This window comes from Rhinopithecus bieti, unplaced genomic scaffold (assembly GCF_001698545.2).
Source record: "Rhinopithecus bieti isolate Rb0 unplaced genomic scaffold, ASM169854v2 scaffold_24256, whole genome shotgun sequence".
Classification (NCBI taxonomy): Eukaryota; Metazoa; Chordata; class Mammalia; order Primates; family Cercopithecidae; genus Rhinopithecus; species Rhinopithecus bieti.
This window is the reverse complement of record NW_016811409.1, coordinates 603,127-619,344: the sequence shown is the minus strand read 5'-3', so window position 1 is coordinate 619,344 and position 16,218 is coordinate 603,127. Positions and strand designations below refer to the sequence as shown.

The 16,218-nt window shown below is 35.6% G+C and overlaps 1 protein-coding gene across 1 annotated transcript in view; it reads left to right on the top strand.

Moving 5' to 3' along the window:
* The window catches only part of TMPRSS15 (transmembrane serine protease 15), a 142,816-nt gene that overhangs the window by 77,288 nt on the left and 49,310 nt on the right, over positions 1-16,218 (top strand). Inside the window, exons 14-15 of the mRNA XM_017893781.1 lie at positions 1,575-1,664; positions 7,394-7,534. Coding sequence (XP_017749270.1) covers positions 1,575-1,664; positions 7,394-7,534 — 231 coding nt within the window. The remainder of the gene's footprint in view (positions 1-1,574; positions 1,665-7,393; positions 7,535-16,218) is intronic.

Sequence of the window (16,218 nt, the reverse complement as noted above, 5' to 3'; positions counted from 1 at the left end):
CTGGAGTGCTGTGGCCAGATCTCAGCTCACTGCAAGCTCCGCTTCCCGGGTTTATGCCATTCTCCTGCCTCAGCCTCCCGAGTAGCTGGGACTACAGGCGCCCGCCGCCTCGCCCGGCTAATTTTTCATATTTTTTAGTAGAGACGGGGTTTCACCGTGTTAGCCAGGATGGTCTCAATCTCCTGACCTCGTGATCCGCCCGTCTCGGCCTCCCAAAGTGCTGGGATTACAGGCTTGAGCCACCGCGCCCGGCCGTTAAGTAAACATTTTCTACATTAGGGATTTGATACCTTAGTTTATGAAATCTATTTATAAAAGATATTTGTCAAAAAAGTTCCTTTGTACAAATAATTTTAGGGAAGTGCTGCACACTATCATGCTTTCTTGAAGATTCACAAGGGCCTTAAGAATACTAAAAAAAATTTGAATAGGTCTTATCTTTTTTTTTTTCAATTTTCTTTTTAACTTTTAAGTTCAGGGGAACAAGTGCAGGTTTGTTACACAGGTAAACTCGTGTCATGGAGGTTGGTTGTACAGATTATTTCATCACCCAGGTATTAAGCCTAGTTTTCGCTACTTATTCTTCCTGATTCCCGTCCCTCCTACCACTCTCCACCCTCCGAAAGGCCCCAGTGTGTGTTGTTTCCCTCTATGTGTCCATGTGTTCTCATCATTTAGCTTTCACTTCTAAGTGAGAACATGCAGAATTTGATTTTCTGTTCTTGTGTTAGTGTGCTAAGGATAATGGTCTCCAGCTCCGTCCGTGTCCCTGCAAATGTTGTGATCTCATTATTTTTTATTACTACATAGTACTCCGTGGTGTATATGTACCACCTTTTCTTTATCCAGTCTATCATTGATGGCCATTTAGGTTGATTCAAAGTCTTTCCTATTTTGAATAGCACTGCAATGAACAAATGTGTGCATGTGTCTTTATAATAGAAGGATTTATATTCCTTTGAGTATATACCTATCTGGTAGCGGAATTGCTGGGTCAAATGGTATTTCTGTCTTTAGGTCTTTGAGAAATTACCACACTGTCTTCCACATAGTTTAACTAATTTACATTCCCACCAACAGTCTATAAGTGTTTCTTTTTCTCCACAAACTCTACAATATTTGTTATTTTTTGACTTTTTAGTAATAGCCACTCTGACTGGTGTCAGATGGTACCTTTTGCAAATTATGCATCTGACAAAGGTCCAATATCCAGCTTCTATGAAGAACTTTATGTGAAAATTTACAAGAAAAAGAAATTTACTAGAAAAAGAATAAACAACTCCACAAAAAAGTGGGCAAAGGACATGAACAAACACTTTTCAAAAGATAACATACGTGTAGCCAACAGTCACATGAAAAAAGCTCAACATTACTGATCATTAGAGTTCTTATCTATTTAATCTATTAAGTATTTTTCCTTTACTTAAACTGCAACATTTACCCTTCCATGACTAAAATTTGATTGTCAAAATTTGTTTTCTAAGAAATGTAATTGAAAATTCGCTGGCATATGGTATTAGCTCTCTGAAATAAACATTGTGTTACTAATGATTTCCCATTGCTTTCCTTTTCAGCGGACTGTGGAGGACCTTTTGAACTGTGGGAGCCAAATACAACATTCAGTTCTATGAACTTTCCAAACAGCTACCCTAATCTGGCTTTCTGTGAGTCATTTCTTTTCCAGGTCATCAGAAACAAATCTCCATATGAAATGTAGATCTCCCTTGGCACAGCAAAGTAGATTATCAATTTGTCAAACATGGGTACACCTGTCATGTCTACCTATAAGATTGCTTGATATAACAACAAAAATAACAATAATTCCTAAATATATACAGCATTTGTTTCATGCCAGGCACTGTGTTAATGCCCAATATACATTATTTCATTCATTCCCCACAAGAACTTCTTGAAGCAGGTGTCATTATTGTAATTCCAAGTTTAGAAGTTGAATAACAACAGTGAGAGAGCCAGTGTTACTTCAGACACCACTTTCTAAATCACTTTCCTTGTCTGTGCATATAATGTCTACAGTGTGTTTAACAAGTTTGCAATTTCAAAGGACAAAGACAATGGGAAGTATTAAAAAGTAAAGAACCTGTTGTAGCATTCACACTTTTTGCAAATATACACTGGAGTCAATAAAGCAGATAGCTACAGTAATGTAATTATTTCCAGTATAAAAAATAAAATTATAAGAAAGATCACTAAAAATTTTGTCTAGAGAAAATAGTTTGCTAAAACTGCATAAAGACTACCTCTAGATCAATGTTCCTAAATAGAGAAACTCATATAGAGATACATAAAGATTGGGTTGGAGATGCAGATTCCCTAGCCCATCCTACAAAGGTTCCACTTCAGGAGTTTGGGTTGGGAAACAAACATCTTTCCATGGCCATGCATGGTTAAGACCACTAAGCTAAATGGAGAATTCCGTCAATGAAAGAAATGCCCCAGTGGTGGGGAAAATGTGTCATCAGAAAAAGCCAACCTTCTTCCTTCAGATGATCAAGAGATAAGAGAGCATCACTTTTATAGGTGCATATAGGGTCAGCATTGTAGACAGATAACTCATCCCCCAAAAATAAATAGCAACTAATCTAATTTGACTTGTTTGGGGAAACAAAGTTACCTCTGCTTCACACTGAAGACATCTTTTAAACATCATTTGAACAAAGTGATAATCTGAAAAATCCAGCAAGCAGTGGAACCTTGAAACAATTTGGAGAAATTTATTAAATTTAAATGTATTTGTTTATTCAACAAATGTGTATTCAGTACTTTATTTCCTTAGTCTGAAGTAAGTAAAGAAGACACAAATGTAAAACAGTATAGATGGTGACTCAATATGTTGTCAGGCACAAAATGTCCAAAATACTGTTATAATAAGGGTAAAGGCAGGACTCTGTGGAGACACGTGGAGAGTCCTTGACATACCAAAATAGGAGACAACTGTTTCTTGAATCGCCAAGAAAAATTAAATAATGGTAATGGGTAAAATTAGAAGTATGAAGGGATTTTGCACCATGTTATGAAGTTTGAATTCCATTCTGAGAGCACTGGGGAGTTCTTTGAATAGTTTACAGGAAAATGGCAATAAAAAGGAGCTTGCATTTTAGATCAGAGATCGATGGTAAGGGACGAGAACCATCAGCATCACCAACTGGGAGATGAGAAACTATAGTTATTTGAACTCTTGTCATGGTGGCAAAGGACATTGAGAAGTAAATGGGATTCAAAGGATATAGGAGGTAGTATTAACAGGCTTCGGTGATTGATTGGATGTGGTAGGAGAAAGGAGGTTAAGGAAGGTGCTGAGGTTTCAAGCATAGAGAACTGTGAGTGGGTGATTAGTAGTGCCACTGAGATAGGAAGGATAAGATAAATGAGTTTGCGAAAGAGATAATTCTGCTTTTTCTTTAGCACATGTTGGATTTGAAATATGTACAGCCATAGACAGTAAATAAGTAGATAAATTTGCCTGCATTTCAAAAAAGTGCAGAAAATAAAGACTTAGAAATTGTTACTATATAAATACAGTTATATTTCTTAAGAGGGAATGAGAAAACTAATAGAGAATGAGAGAAGAATAGCCTAGAAAAAAATCTGAAGGTTAAATCATTTCAGAAATCAGTAAAACAAGAAGTGTTTATTGATGCTGGTTGTCTTGTTTCATTTTGTTTTGTTTCTTTAATGAACTAAATGTAAATAAATGCAGAAACTTTTAAAATAAATATTAAAGCTTACTTGTCCTATAAATTGCATTTTAATTACCTAATTTTCTTCTAAATTTGATCATGGAAAATTAAATAAATAAAACTATAATTTTGGTATTCATAAATGTTATATTGTACAGGTAAAATAATATTAGTATTTTAACTTTGATTTAAGTAGTTTCCTATTTTCATAACACAAGTATTTCTATTGTTCTTTGATTTCTTTATTGGGACGATTGTTGCAGATGTGGAGGCGAACATTGGCTGACTGATGAAGTAGCCTGGTAGGTCCGAAGTAAACCGGACATATATTGCTCACCAAAAAGAACGAGTAATGAAGGAGAAAAAGAACCACCTCGAACGTGACAGTCGACTGGGGCGGGATGGGTGTCTATGAAATGGCAAAAAAAAAATTTTTTCTTAAGTTATCTACAATTCTCAAGAGAGTGAAGCTTTTAACGAGAAATCCACCAAGTGTGTTCCAAACATAAATGTGTGACTCTTACTTTTAACGTGTTGGGATTTTAAAATGCCACAAAAAGGAGAGAATATACCAACTTCATTTTCAGAATTGACTTAGAACAATACTTTAACGATGTAGACTTGAAGATAAGGGATGGTGGATGAAGCTGATTCCTTGTGCTTAGGTAAGGTGCAGTGCTAGAATATGTAAAGGATTGGTAGCTCAAGATGTTGTTTCTGATGGAAAGAGCATTTTCTTAGCATAAATGAATCACTCTTTTACAACTGCAAAGATGAATAAACAATAATAGGTGAGCACTAAGTGTTATGTGGGGAGGCGATTACAATTTAGGGCAATTTTAAAAGTAGTGTACAACATAATATTTTTCTGAACGTTCTTCACAAAGCAGGATTAATCGTTCAGCTTTTGTAAATTCATTTTTAACTGTTCATGGGTCGGGTAGTAGGGTATGGCTATTTCACGGGCATACCATCGCACCACCCCGTACGTCTTCTGATAATAGGCTACCGAATGCTCATCAGATAATCACCATCCATGTCCGCAATTAGTGCTATCCATCCAGTCTCCCCAACGCCATTTACCTCCCGTGTCTTGTGGTTACCGCAACCCCGAGGTTAATGCTCCTCTTAGTCATTTCTTACACATGTGCAGGTAACCCTGTCATTATTGGCTGTGGGTCACCCTATTGTGGTGTGAAATACTCGATCTATATTCATTCTATACTATATTTTTGTAATCATTAATCATCCCACCTCCCCCACCCTTCCCAGTACCCTTTCCAGCCACTCAGTAACCATCATTCTGACTCTCCTACCTCTCCATGAGTTCAACTATTCTTGACAATATTTGTTGAATCTCAGTTCCAACCAGCTGGTTATTAACGACTACCACAAGCCACTACACATTGGGAGACTAGAAGCTAGGGGATCCACTCATTATGTATGTTCTCTTTCATTATGTACCATGAATGTCACAAAGATAACTATTAAATCATTTTTTTTTTTTTTTTTTTTTTTTTTTTTTTTTTGAGGCGGAGTCTCGCTCTGTCGCCCGGGCTGAGAGTGCGTGCCGGATCGTCTTAGCTCACTGCAAGCTCCGCCTCCCGGGATTTAGCGCTCATTCTCCTGCCTCCAGTCCTCGCGAGTAGCTGGGACCTCAGGCGCCCGCCACCTTCGCCCGGCTAGTTATTTTGTATTTTTTAGTAGGACGGGTTTCACAGGTTAGCCAAGGATGGTCTCAATCGTCGCTGACCCGTGATTCCCGTCTTGGCCCTCCAAGTGGCTGATTACAGGCTTGAGCCACCAGGCGCGCCGGCCAATCAGTTTTTATTTTACTTCAAACTATTCAAATTGTGTTGTTATACAAAATTTTTTAATGAGTTTCACTTTACATTTTATTGTTACTTTGGCTATGTCTCTAGTACTAGCTGCTTCTGTATAGGTACCTAAGAATGCTTCAAAAATTGACAAAAGTTTATTTTTCTTTTTTATTTATCGATTATTTTTAAATAAGCCTAGGGAGAGTGTACTACTGTAGAGGAAATTTTTGTGCTGTTACAGAGTGTACTATGATAGAGGAAATTTTGTGTATTCTATAGATCATAGAATACATACTAACACACTTAAAAGTTATCAGTCAAACATCATAGCTAATATGTTATTTAACTACCACCATTTTGTGGTTGCTGTTGTTGTTGTTAAGATGGAGTCTCGCTCTGTCACCCAGGCTGGAGTACAGTGGTGCGATCTCGGCTCACTGAAACCTCTGTCTCCTGGGTTTATGCGATCCTCCTGGCTCAGCCTCCTGAGTAGATTGAATTACAGTAGATTGAATTGAATTACACCACCATGCCCAGCTAAATTTTTGTATTTTTAGTAGAGACAGGGTTTCACCATGTTGGCCAGGCTGGTCATTTTTAAGAAAAAGGTGTCTCTTGATAAGTCACACATTAAATAAAGATGCTTAAATGATCAATTTTGATGAATGAAATGATACAACTAAGAAGTATTTTATCGCCCCCCCACACCCAAAAAAAGTGTTGTATCTACTGTGCTTTGGACTTGTATTCATCATTTATAGTAAAATCTGATCTGTTAGATATGCAATCAGGATACAATCACATGAATGCTGCAACTAATCAATGAAGACTCCAGAGAAAATTTTCTAGAGCGCATCAAGGGACAGTGTGGTGGGGAGGGTTCCCCAACATTTTCATCAGTCAGCCCTTATGCAGAATTCTGCAGCAAAATCTCACAAAGTTCTAGAGTGTGAGCTTCCTGGGTTTTTGGGAGCCCAGAATTTTGGGAGTCACACATAGAACAAATAAAGAAAATTTTGTTGCAATTAGAAGGTTGGCAAGAACTGAGGAATCTGAAATTTGGTTCTTTTATACACATATAAAAAATCTTAAATAGTTTTCCCATTTTAGATCAAATTATTCTTCAAATAAAAACTTCAGACTGCTCATCATCTAAAAAAATAAAATGTGTCATTTCACCTGTTAATAGTTAAACAAATCATTGAAAAGTAAATAAGAATTCCAGAAAGATCTCTGAGTTATTGTTTTAAAATTTGTAGGCAGGAAGGTCTTTTGAAACTGGATCACTTTCAGGGCTTCCCTTATATAAAACTTTTAAAATAAATGTAGATTTTAATTAGCTGAAATATAGTAAAGAATGTTTTATTGTTTATGAAATCCCCAAAGCCGAGGGATTAAGGGGAAAATGTTTAAAAGCCACTATGCAGTTAATATTCTCAATCTCTAAACAATCCATCCTTCAGATTAGGTTTATGATTCAACACACAAAAAATACTGAATATGTTTGGTTAACAGTTTACTAAAGGTGTCTATAAACTCCATTGCTTTATAAAGGTCTTTATAAGTAGTCATTTATCTGAGATAACATGAGCTTTGAATAACAGTGGTACTAAGTCAGATATATTATAAGTAATTCATCATTACATTATAGAGCTGCCCTCAAGTAATATCAAAAATGTTTAAAGAGAAGTTGGCTTTGTTGAAGAGTGTTCAAAATGTAAAAGAATGTGTGCATTCATTTACCTATGGCTGCTCTATGAGTGAGCCGTGTAGTATGTAGCCCTATGTCTGGCAGATGGAACTGAGATGTGGGGTACATTTCCTTCTAGGTCCAAAGGATCATCTCACTGATTGTCTCGTTTTCCTTCGGAACAGCTGTGTACACAGGGCCTGGTCCAGTAAAGGATGTGTTCTCTACCACCAATAGAATGACTGTGCTTCTCATTACTAACGATGTGTCGGCGAGAGGCGGGTTTAAAGCAAACTTCACTACTGGCTATCACTTGGGGATTCCAGGTAAGAGACCATAAATCACACATTGCGTCATAACTTTCGGAACAAAACAGCAAAGGTATACAGAATTACAAGGCCAAAATCATGATTTTAATGCTTTCCTTCTGTGACACTCATTCTTCCTCATCTTAATGAAGATTATCTTTCCTCCTTTACATCTGTATTACCATTACCTAAGTTTGTTCAAAGTAGGAAGCCACAAAAGTTTTTAGCAGACTACTTGGACCTCTCTGATGTATAAGGAGTGTTGAATTTTGTTCACTGAAGAGGGCCATGTTAAATGTTAAAAGTAGGATACTTGATCCTGTAAGGAAGGAAGACTGTCATGTTTCCCATGTCAAGAACATTTTCAGAGAGCAAAGAAGGAAACAGGCAAGAGAGCTGCTGGCATGCCATCAACATTCAATTAAATAATTAACATCATTAACTTATTGGAGACAACCGGAGTAAAGCACTGCAGTGTAGGAATTTAATGCTATTTGCTGGCATGCCCAACCCTCCGACACTGGGTGTTTTATTATATCCATAAAATAATCAACAAGAGCAAACAAAATAGTGGCATGTTCATCATGGATATATGTATATGTGTATATATATATGGATATGTATGAATATGGATATATATATTTATATATCTAGTATTTGCATATATTTGCATTCGGCAGTCTGCAAATAAATTTTGCAACCTGATACTCCCCTTGGACTATGATTTGTCTCATAGAACTACCCAACAACTCAGTGGTTCTTTCCAGAAACAGAATATATGCTACTTCCTACATCTCTCTTTCTCTTCCATAGGAAGAGAAGTATTTGTGCAATTGATGTCTTACACTTGAATATCTAGAAAAGAGGTAGGATTGGATAGTTTGTCTTCATCTGGCCTATATCTAATACAAAATCCAGCTGCTATTAGGTTATGTTTATCTTTGTTCCTCCACTCACAACTGGCCAGGACTTTGGACACCATCCCAGAAAGCTGCCTGCTTTAATCTTTATGGCAAATAATTAAGGGTTCTATCCTCTGGCCTGAAAATGAGCCACAACTGGTAATATCCATGCTACTTAGATAGAAGTAAGTGGTAGCTCAATTGATTAATATGGATTTTGTGACTGATTTTAGAAGCTACTCTGTTTACTTACAAGCAACAGTGACATGGATCAATAAAAAATAATTAGTAAACATTTTGAGATCTACACAAAATTATAATTTATCTTATAATGGAGTACACTAAAAAGAATAAGTATGGAAAATGACATGATTTTGTTAGGTAAAGAAGAAAATACATTGAGATGCAAATATCAATAGATATGTATTTACATAAGTGTGTGTGTGGCAAGAATTTAACTTAGAAGAAAATTTGATCATTGCTTTAGAAAATGTTAATCAACATAATTTTAAAAATGTCATCTTGAATTGAATCACTGATTTTTTTTCTTATTTTGTTGCTGATGATTATACTATAACCTTGTTTGCTTGCCAATTATTTTATCTGCTATTTCAGTTTCCTTCTCTTTGTGGTGAACCTATTATTTTAATTTAATTCAACATTTGAGTTATACTTTTAAAGTATAGATGGGTGATGGACATAGATGAGGACATTTTGGTAGCTAATAATTGAGCACACTTGAGATAAAACAGACTGGTTATGTAATGTTCATAAAAAAGCTAAATCTTTCTTACTGTTATATAGAAAGTAAATTAGTTAATAGCAAACTTTAGATGATGGAAAAAACACAAACTGTTGCCACCAATACTTTTATATGTAAAATTATGACCCTAATTTTTTAAATTATTATATAATGTTTGGCTCCTGATAGAATAGTCTTTGCACAGTACTGGCTCCCACAAGTGATGTTACAATAAAGTCTCCTCTCAAGAAATTTGGAAGAAGATGGCCATCTTTGGCCAGAGCAATTTTCTGTGAAACTCTGCCATAATCAAATCTTTCTGACTTAATTAGAGGCCTTTGTTAGCAGTGTGAACCACCTAGTTTTCTGGTCTATTGCACAATTATTCAGAACCTCTTGTGCAGAACACACACATTTCCACAAAAATTGCTGCAGGAAAGCATGATGAAGAAGGAAAAAACAATATGCAAAGAGAGATGGAAACATGTGAGAGTCTGTAATGGGCATGCAGGAAAAAACACCAAACCAAATTTGAAAATAATAAACATTCCTAAAATTGAAAAAAAAAAAAAAAAGCAGATCAAAACTAATAGTGAAAGATGCAATGAAAGAAAATTATACACTTTTGAATCTGAATAAAATTACCTGAAAATCATGAAGCCTTAGTGTGTTCAATAAAAAAGATTAATAAGCAGGAATCAGTGTTATACCACTTTCTGTGTGAAGTTTTAAATTTCAAGAGGGAAATTTTTCTGAAAATTTCTAGCAGAATAAGTAACATTATTTTGTAGGTGTTGAAAATAAGATCAGCTTTATATTTCATTCAATTATGAATATTAAAACAATGAAGTAATACTGAAGTAATATTTCTCATGTTAAAGAGAAAATCGCCCACAACTGAAAAATATACGGCATCAATAACTGCGTGCAACTGCTGTATTTAAATGTAGTAAAATTCTGTACTCTCTTCTGCAAAGTATCATAAAATAGAGCAAGTAAATGTCTAATGCCTGGTACTATTCTACTGGAGGCCATCCTAAATTTTTTTTCAAGAATTCTGTCAAGGAAAGGATTTTTGAGAGAAGTGTTATACTTTTAAAGGAATTGAGATAAATAGTAAAACCTGAAGTAATTGAGGTTTTAAAAAAAATACTGTGCTCTAACAGATAGGGGATTCGATTTATTGAGGTATCCAAACAATTGAAATAATTATAGGTCATTTGGTTTGGCTCTGTATCCCCACACAGATCTCACCTTGAATTGTAATAATCCCCATGTGTTGTGGGAGGGACCCAGTGGGAGGTCACTGAATCATGGGGGTGGGTTTTTCCTGTGCTGTTCTCATGATAGTGAATAAGCCTCATGAGACCTGATGGTTTTATAAAAAGGAGTTTCCCTGCACATCTTCTCTCTTGCCTGCTGCCATGTAAGATGTGCCTTTCTCCTCTTTTGTCTTCTACCATGATTATGAAGCTCCCCCAGCCATATGAAACAGCAAGTCCATTAATTCTCCTTTTTCATATAAATTACCTAGTCTCAGGTATGTCTTTATTAGCAGCATGAGAACAGACTAACAGCACAGGACATTCCACCATCTGCAAAAGTGAAAGCATCTTGAAACAAAATTTTGAGAAAAGGTAGATCTTTAAATCCCTATTTTAAATTGAAAATGAGAAGGGAGAAAAGACTTGAAAAGAGGAAAATGGATTGTCAAAAGGAAGATGGAGACAGATCTCTTTCATCAAAAGTTACAGTTACAGTTTGTTTAAATTGTGTTTTATGGACTCATAATAATTATACATGTTTATAGAGTATATGTAATATTTTAATACAAGCATATAATTTACAATCATCAAATCTGGGAAACTGAAATATTCTTCACTTCAAACATTTATTATTTCTAAGTGTTAGGAGCATTCCAAATTGTTTTCCCTAGTTATTTTGAAATATACCATAAATTATTGTTAACTAGTCATTTTATTGTGTTACCAAACACTAGGTCTTATTCCTTCTATGTAACTCTGTTTTGGTACCCATTGAAACCCGTCTTTATCCTCTCTCCCCAGTACCCTTCTCAGTCTCCAGTGACCACCATTCTATTTACTATCTTCATGAAATCAATTAATTTAGCTCCCACCTATGAATGAGAACATGCAACATTTGTCTTTCTGTGCCTGGCTATTTCACTTAACATAATATCCTCTAGTTTCCTCCATGTTATTGCAAATGACAGAATTTCATTATTTATTGTGACTGCATAATATTCCATTGTGCAAAGATACCATATTCTCTCTCTCTGTCTTCATCTGTTGATGGACTCAGGTTCACTGCATAACTTGGCTATCAAGAATAGTGCTACAATAAACATAGATGAGCAGATACCTCTTTGATATACTGCTGTTCTTTCTTTTCACTTATTTCCTGTCTCAGATTCTTATAATGAAACAAACACAACATCAAAGACTTTGAAAAGCATTATAAGCAATTATGATTCAAGATCAAACTCAAAAACAGAGCACAATCTATTTCTCTCAATGCAAAAGAGACACCAAGTTTATGGTGCATAGATTCTTTGTATTTCTTTTGCTTACAGCTAGATTTCATTTACTACTGTTACATTAGTATGTAATGTATGAAGTTATTTTTAAGGGAAACTTCCCTTGATTACAGCTAGAATAGAGTCTTCAATGCCCATCACTGCATGATAAATGCATGGGGAATGTGGTTTCACCTTCATCCTAGACATAGGGCAGATGCTGCTGGGAAGTGAGTAATGGAATGATTGAGTTGTCAACAGCACCGTCTGCTTCCGTCAAAATTATTTTTTATACCCGAAGACTGAAAAGCAATTACAGAATCAGGGACTTGGCTGTGGAGGCTAATCAAGCTGGTAAGGGAAAGTGAGATTGGACACACATCCTGGCAATTTACTTTGGTGGTTCTTTTATAAAAAAGTATAAATGGGCATCAAACATCATTTTTGTTTCACTTATCTTCTGGAGATATTTTAGGGACACCTTCCAAGACATTCAGTTGAAATTTAATGCAATTGTATAGTGTACTTTTGTATCTTATTTTCTTTGTACTATGTTCCTAACATTTCCATTTCTATTGTAATAAAGTATATGTAATAGAGATGTATGAAGATCTGTCTCCTATAAATGTCCCCTTATTGCTCTTTTCTGATACTCAGAGTCTTAACGATGGAATTCCATAGTGTTTATCAGGCAACTGTGGAAGTGGCGGCTGATTACATTTAGGGGTTTGAACCCTCCCCAGATTGTGTGGCATGTGCCTTAGAGATCAGTTTCGTTCTGTTTTAAACCAAGCGTATGTTGACTAAATGAGGCAACGCTACTGGAGACTCCATAAAAGGAGATGGGGAAATTCAATTCTTAGCAATATTTCTTTTACTCTCCCTCACCATGGGCATAAAACTATCGGAAATAAGATTTCAGAGTCCAGAGAGAGTTGAACTGTTGGATTAAAGACTGCTTAATCATGTGTTGCAAAGAATCAGAATCCAGTTTATGCATGTAAGGAAAATTTTCAAAGAGCTTATTTATACTTCTCAGATTTTAAAATCTCTGTTCAGTTCAGTAACAATGCAATTTTCCCCATTCAGCATTTTTTCATCCAGTTCATTCAGCTTATAGAAACAAGTTATTATTTTTCTGGATTCATAGAATATAACCCTAACAGCTTCAGCTAGAGCACAAAAATGAATTACATTTTTTAGATATTTGTATGTGATCAATTAAATTTTAATTCAGATAGCTGTCTGTTTCCATTCAACTCATATGTGATTTTCAAATTAAATTAGTAAGAGGGTAAAATTATCAGTAAATTTATCTGTGATTAAATTATTGTCATTGAGAACTCATTCTCTACATAGTGATTTCAATACGCTATGAAAATGTAATAAGATAATTTAAAATAAAGAGTGGTGACTAACATTCTGTAAGTATATCAATATAATTGATCATGGATATATAATTCATGCTGTGAACTTTTTAAATAAGGTTTATCAAAATATAAACTTAAGACACAATATCTGAACACAAACACTTCTGCCTACATTTAAGACTTCCTTTTTTCTAAAGGAAAATTAATACCTGAAAGATAAAATATAGAGTCAAAGTATTAATGCTGTCTTTAGAATCTGTAATTATCTCTGCCCATTTGTCATCTCACTAATCTGGTTTAAAAATATGCTTGTGAAACAAATTGCTAGTTACATTTTCAAGAACCTCCGTAATAGCATTGTATTTTGAGATATGTAACCAAATTTTCTCATAGTATAAAGGTTTGTAGAAACAACCAGCCATGGCTTTCTAAAAATATTTTCTTAATAAGGTAACTCAGATTTCAGTTGAAAAAATACAAAATTCTTCAAAGTTTAAAGTACAGCATACAAATAGCTCCAATTATTATTGTAAGATCCTAAGAGGAAAGGATTAGTTATGTTTTCATGTTTATTTCATTATTTGTAGGGAGAAATAGCACAACTAGCATATGGAGTAAGAATGTTAACTTAAAAAATGTCAGTGAAAGGCCAGGCATGGTGGCTCATGCCTGTAATCCGAGCACTTTGGGAGGCTGAGGCAACCGGATCACCTGAGAACAGGAGTTCGAGACCAACCTGACCAACATGGAGAAACCCTGTCTCACCTAAAAATACAAAATTAGCCCGGTGTGGTGGTGCATGCCTATAATCCCAGCTACTTGGGAGTCTGAGGCAGAAGAATTACTTGAACCCAGGAGGCAGAGGTCGCAGAGAGCCGAGATGGCACCACTGCACTCCAGCCTGGGCAACAAGAGCAAAACTCTGTCTCAAAAACAAAAAAAAAAAAAAATCAGTGAAAAGTATTTTTTTTTACTGTTACTGTTTTACTGTTAAAATATTATGTACTGCATATTCTCTGTATATATATTGTTATGATAAGCATACTTCATTATTTGTTAAAATGTATTCTCCTGACACACCTAAGACAAAAGTAATAGTTACTTCTGTTGACAGTCAGAGAAACTGAGCCTCAGAAAGACTAATGTCTTTGCCCAAGGTCAGAGAAATATTAAAAGAAATGGCTAGGCCGGGCGCGGTGGCTCAAGCCTGTAATCCCAGCACTTTGGGAGGCCGAGACGGACAGATCACGAGGTCAGGAGATCGAGACCATCCTGGCTAACACGGTGAAACCCCGTCTCTACTAAAAAATACAAAAAACTAGCCGGGGAGGTGGCGGGCACCTGTAGTCCCAGCTACTCGGGAGGCTGAGGCAGGAGAATGGCGTAAACCCGGGAGGCGGAGCTTGCAGTGAGCTGAGATTTGGCCACTGCACTCCAGCCCGGGTGACAGAGCAAGACTCTATCTCAAAAAGAAATTGCTAAATTGTACCTTCAATCAAGATCATATTACTTTAGGGTTTATGTCTTAACCACTGTTGAAATTTAACTAAGTAAATTATATTTTCATAATTCATAAAATTGATTTTTTTCAAATCACTAGAATTACTATCAGCCAATTATCTTAAATTTTAAACTTTATTTGAAATCATAGTTTTAAAAAGTGCTTTATATTACATCAACTCTATTACTAAGCTTCATACTTATTTTGAGGCATATCAATCTTTTAACATACATTAATTTACTTTATGTTTAAAAAGTATCTACTTATTCCCTGCTTTGTGCCAGACACTTTGCTAAGCCCTGGACATACGAACATGAGAAAATAGGCTTTATGGGTATTACAGCTGGCATATTGTATATTCAGTTTATAGAATGACTGACCTCAATGACAATATAAGTAAAACAAAAGATTCATTTGTCTTTATTTTCATTCAAATCTCCTTTTTCGTCTCTGGATATTTCAGGCAGATCTCTACACTTTTTCAGTTACTTGCGCTGTTAAATCATTTTATCTGAGTAACTTACACTCACTTTTAAGTATTAAAATGAACAGTCAAGTATAAGATAATATAACAGTCAAGTATAAATGAACAGATAAATGAACAGTCAAGTATAAGATAATATAAAACACTTTTATATTATCTAATTCAAAGCTTCTTTTATCCCTCAACTCAGGCACAGACCTTGGCCTAATAACTTAAGGCGGAGGACTGTGGAAATATTGTCTTTTTTTATTTTATACTTCTCTTTTTTTCCTCTTCTTCCCATAGTTCCAACGTTGGAAGATAGGAAGTTTGTTTGTTTGTTTGTTTGTTTTTTACCATCGTAGTTTTCATTTGACAAATACCAGCTTCTGGCCAAATGCTAGCTCTGTTGTCAAACAGACTTGTGAGCTCTTTGGAGAATTGTTTCACCAGCCCTGGACTATTGTACTGTAGACATGGGTAGTACAACTCCTAAATAATTTCTTATAACCCTGCTCAGCTCCAAATCCCTAATCCCCAGGTTCCATTCCTCCAATTTTTGTGCTAGAGCCAGACTTCTCTGCCAGGCAGTTGTCATCTGACCACCTTTCCAGTGTCCACCTTGCCAACTTTCTAACTTCTGATTTCATTTCATAGGAATTGATCGCTAATCTTTATTTACACAGCTATCTGCCCACAAACTTCAGGAAAATAATGTCACTGTCTCATTAATTTTTTTACTATACTTCAGTTTATCCTGGCATTTATCAAAAACCAGGATAGTGAAATGGATTTATTGGGTTTCACTACACAACAAATTTTATGTTTGTTGTGTATTTCACTACCCAACAAATGTTATGGAATATAATGGGATGGGATGGGATGGGATGGGATAGGATAGGATAGGATAGGATAGGATAGGATAGGATAGGAATTAATAGAACAGAGTAAAGGTAAATTTTAATTTAGTTACACACACACACACACACACACACTGATGTGTATCCTAGAGTTATTACTTAAAATCTGTTTCATGCTAATGTCAGAGTTTTTAAAAATCTGAAACCCCTAGCACTAGTCCCATGAAAGCCTGGTCCTTGTGGTTATGCAGTGTAGTCAACTTTTGGCCAGGGAGTGAGATACTGATCTTGCTTCTTTCAGGCAACTCAACTAGGAATTGATTCTCTT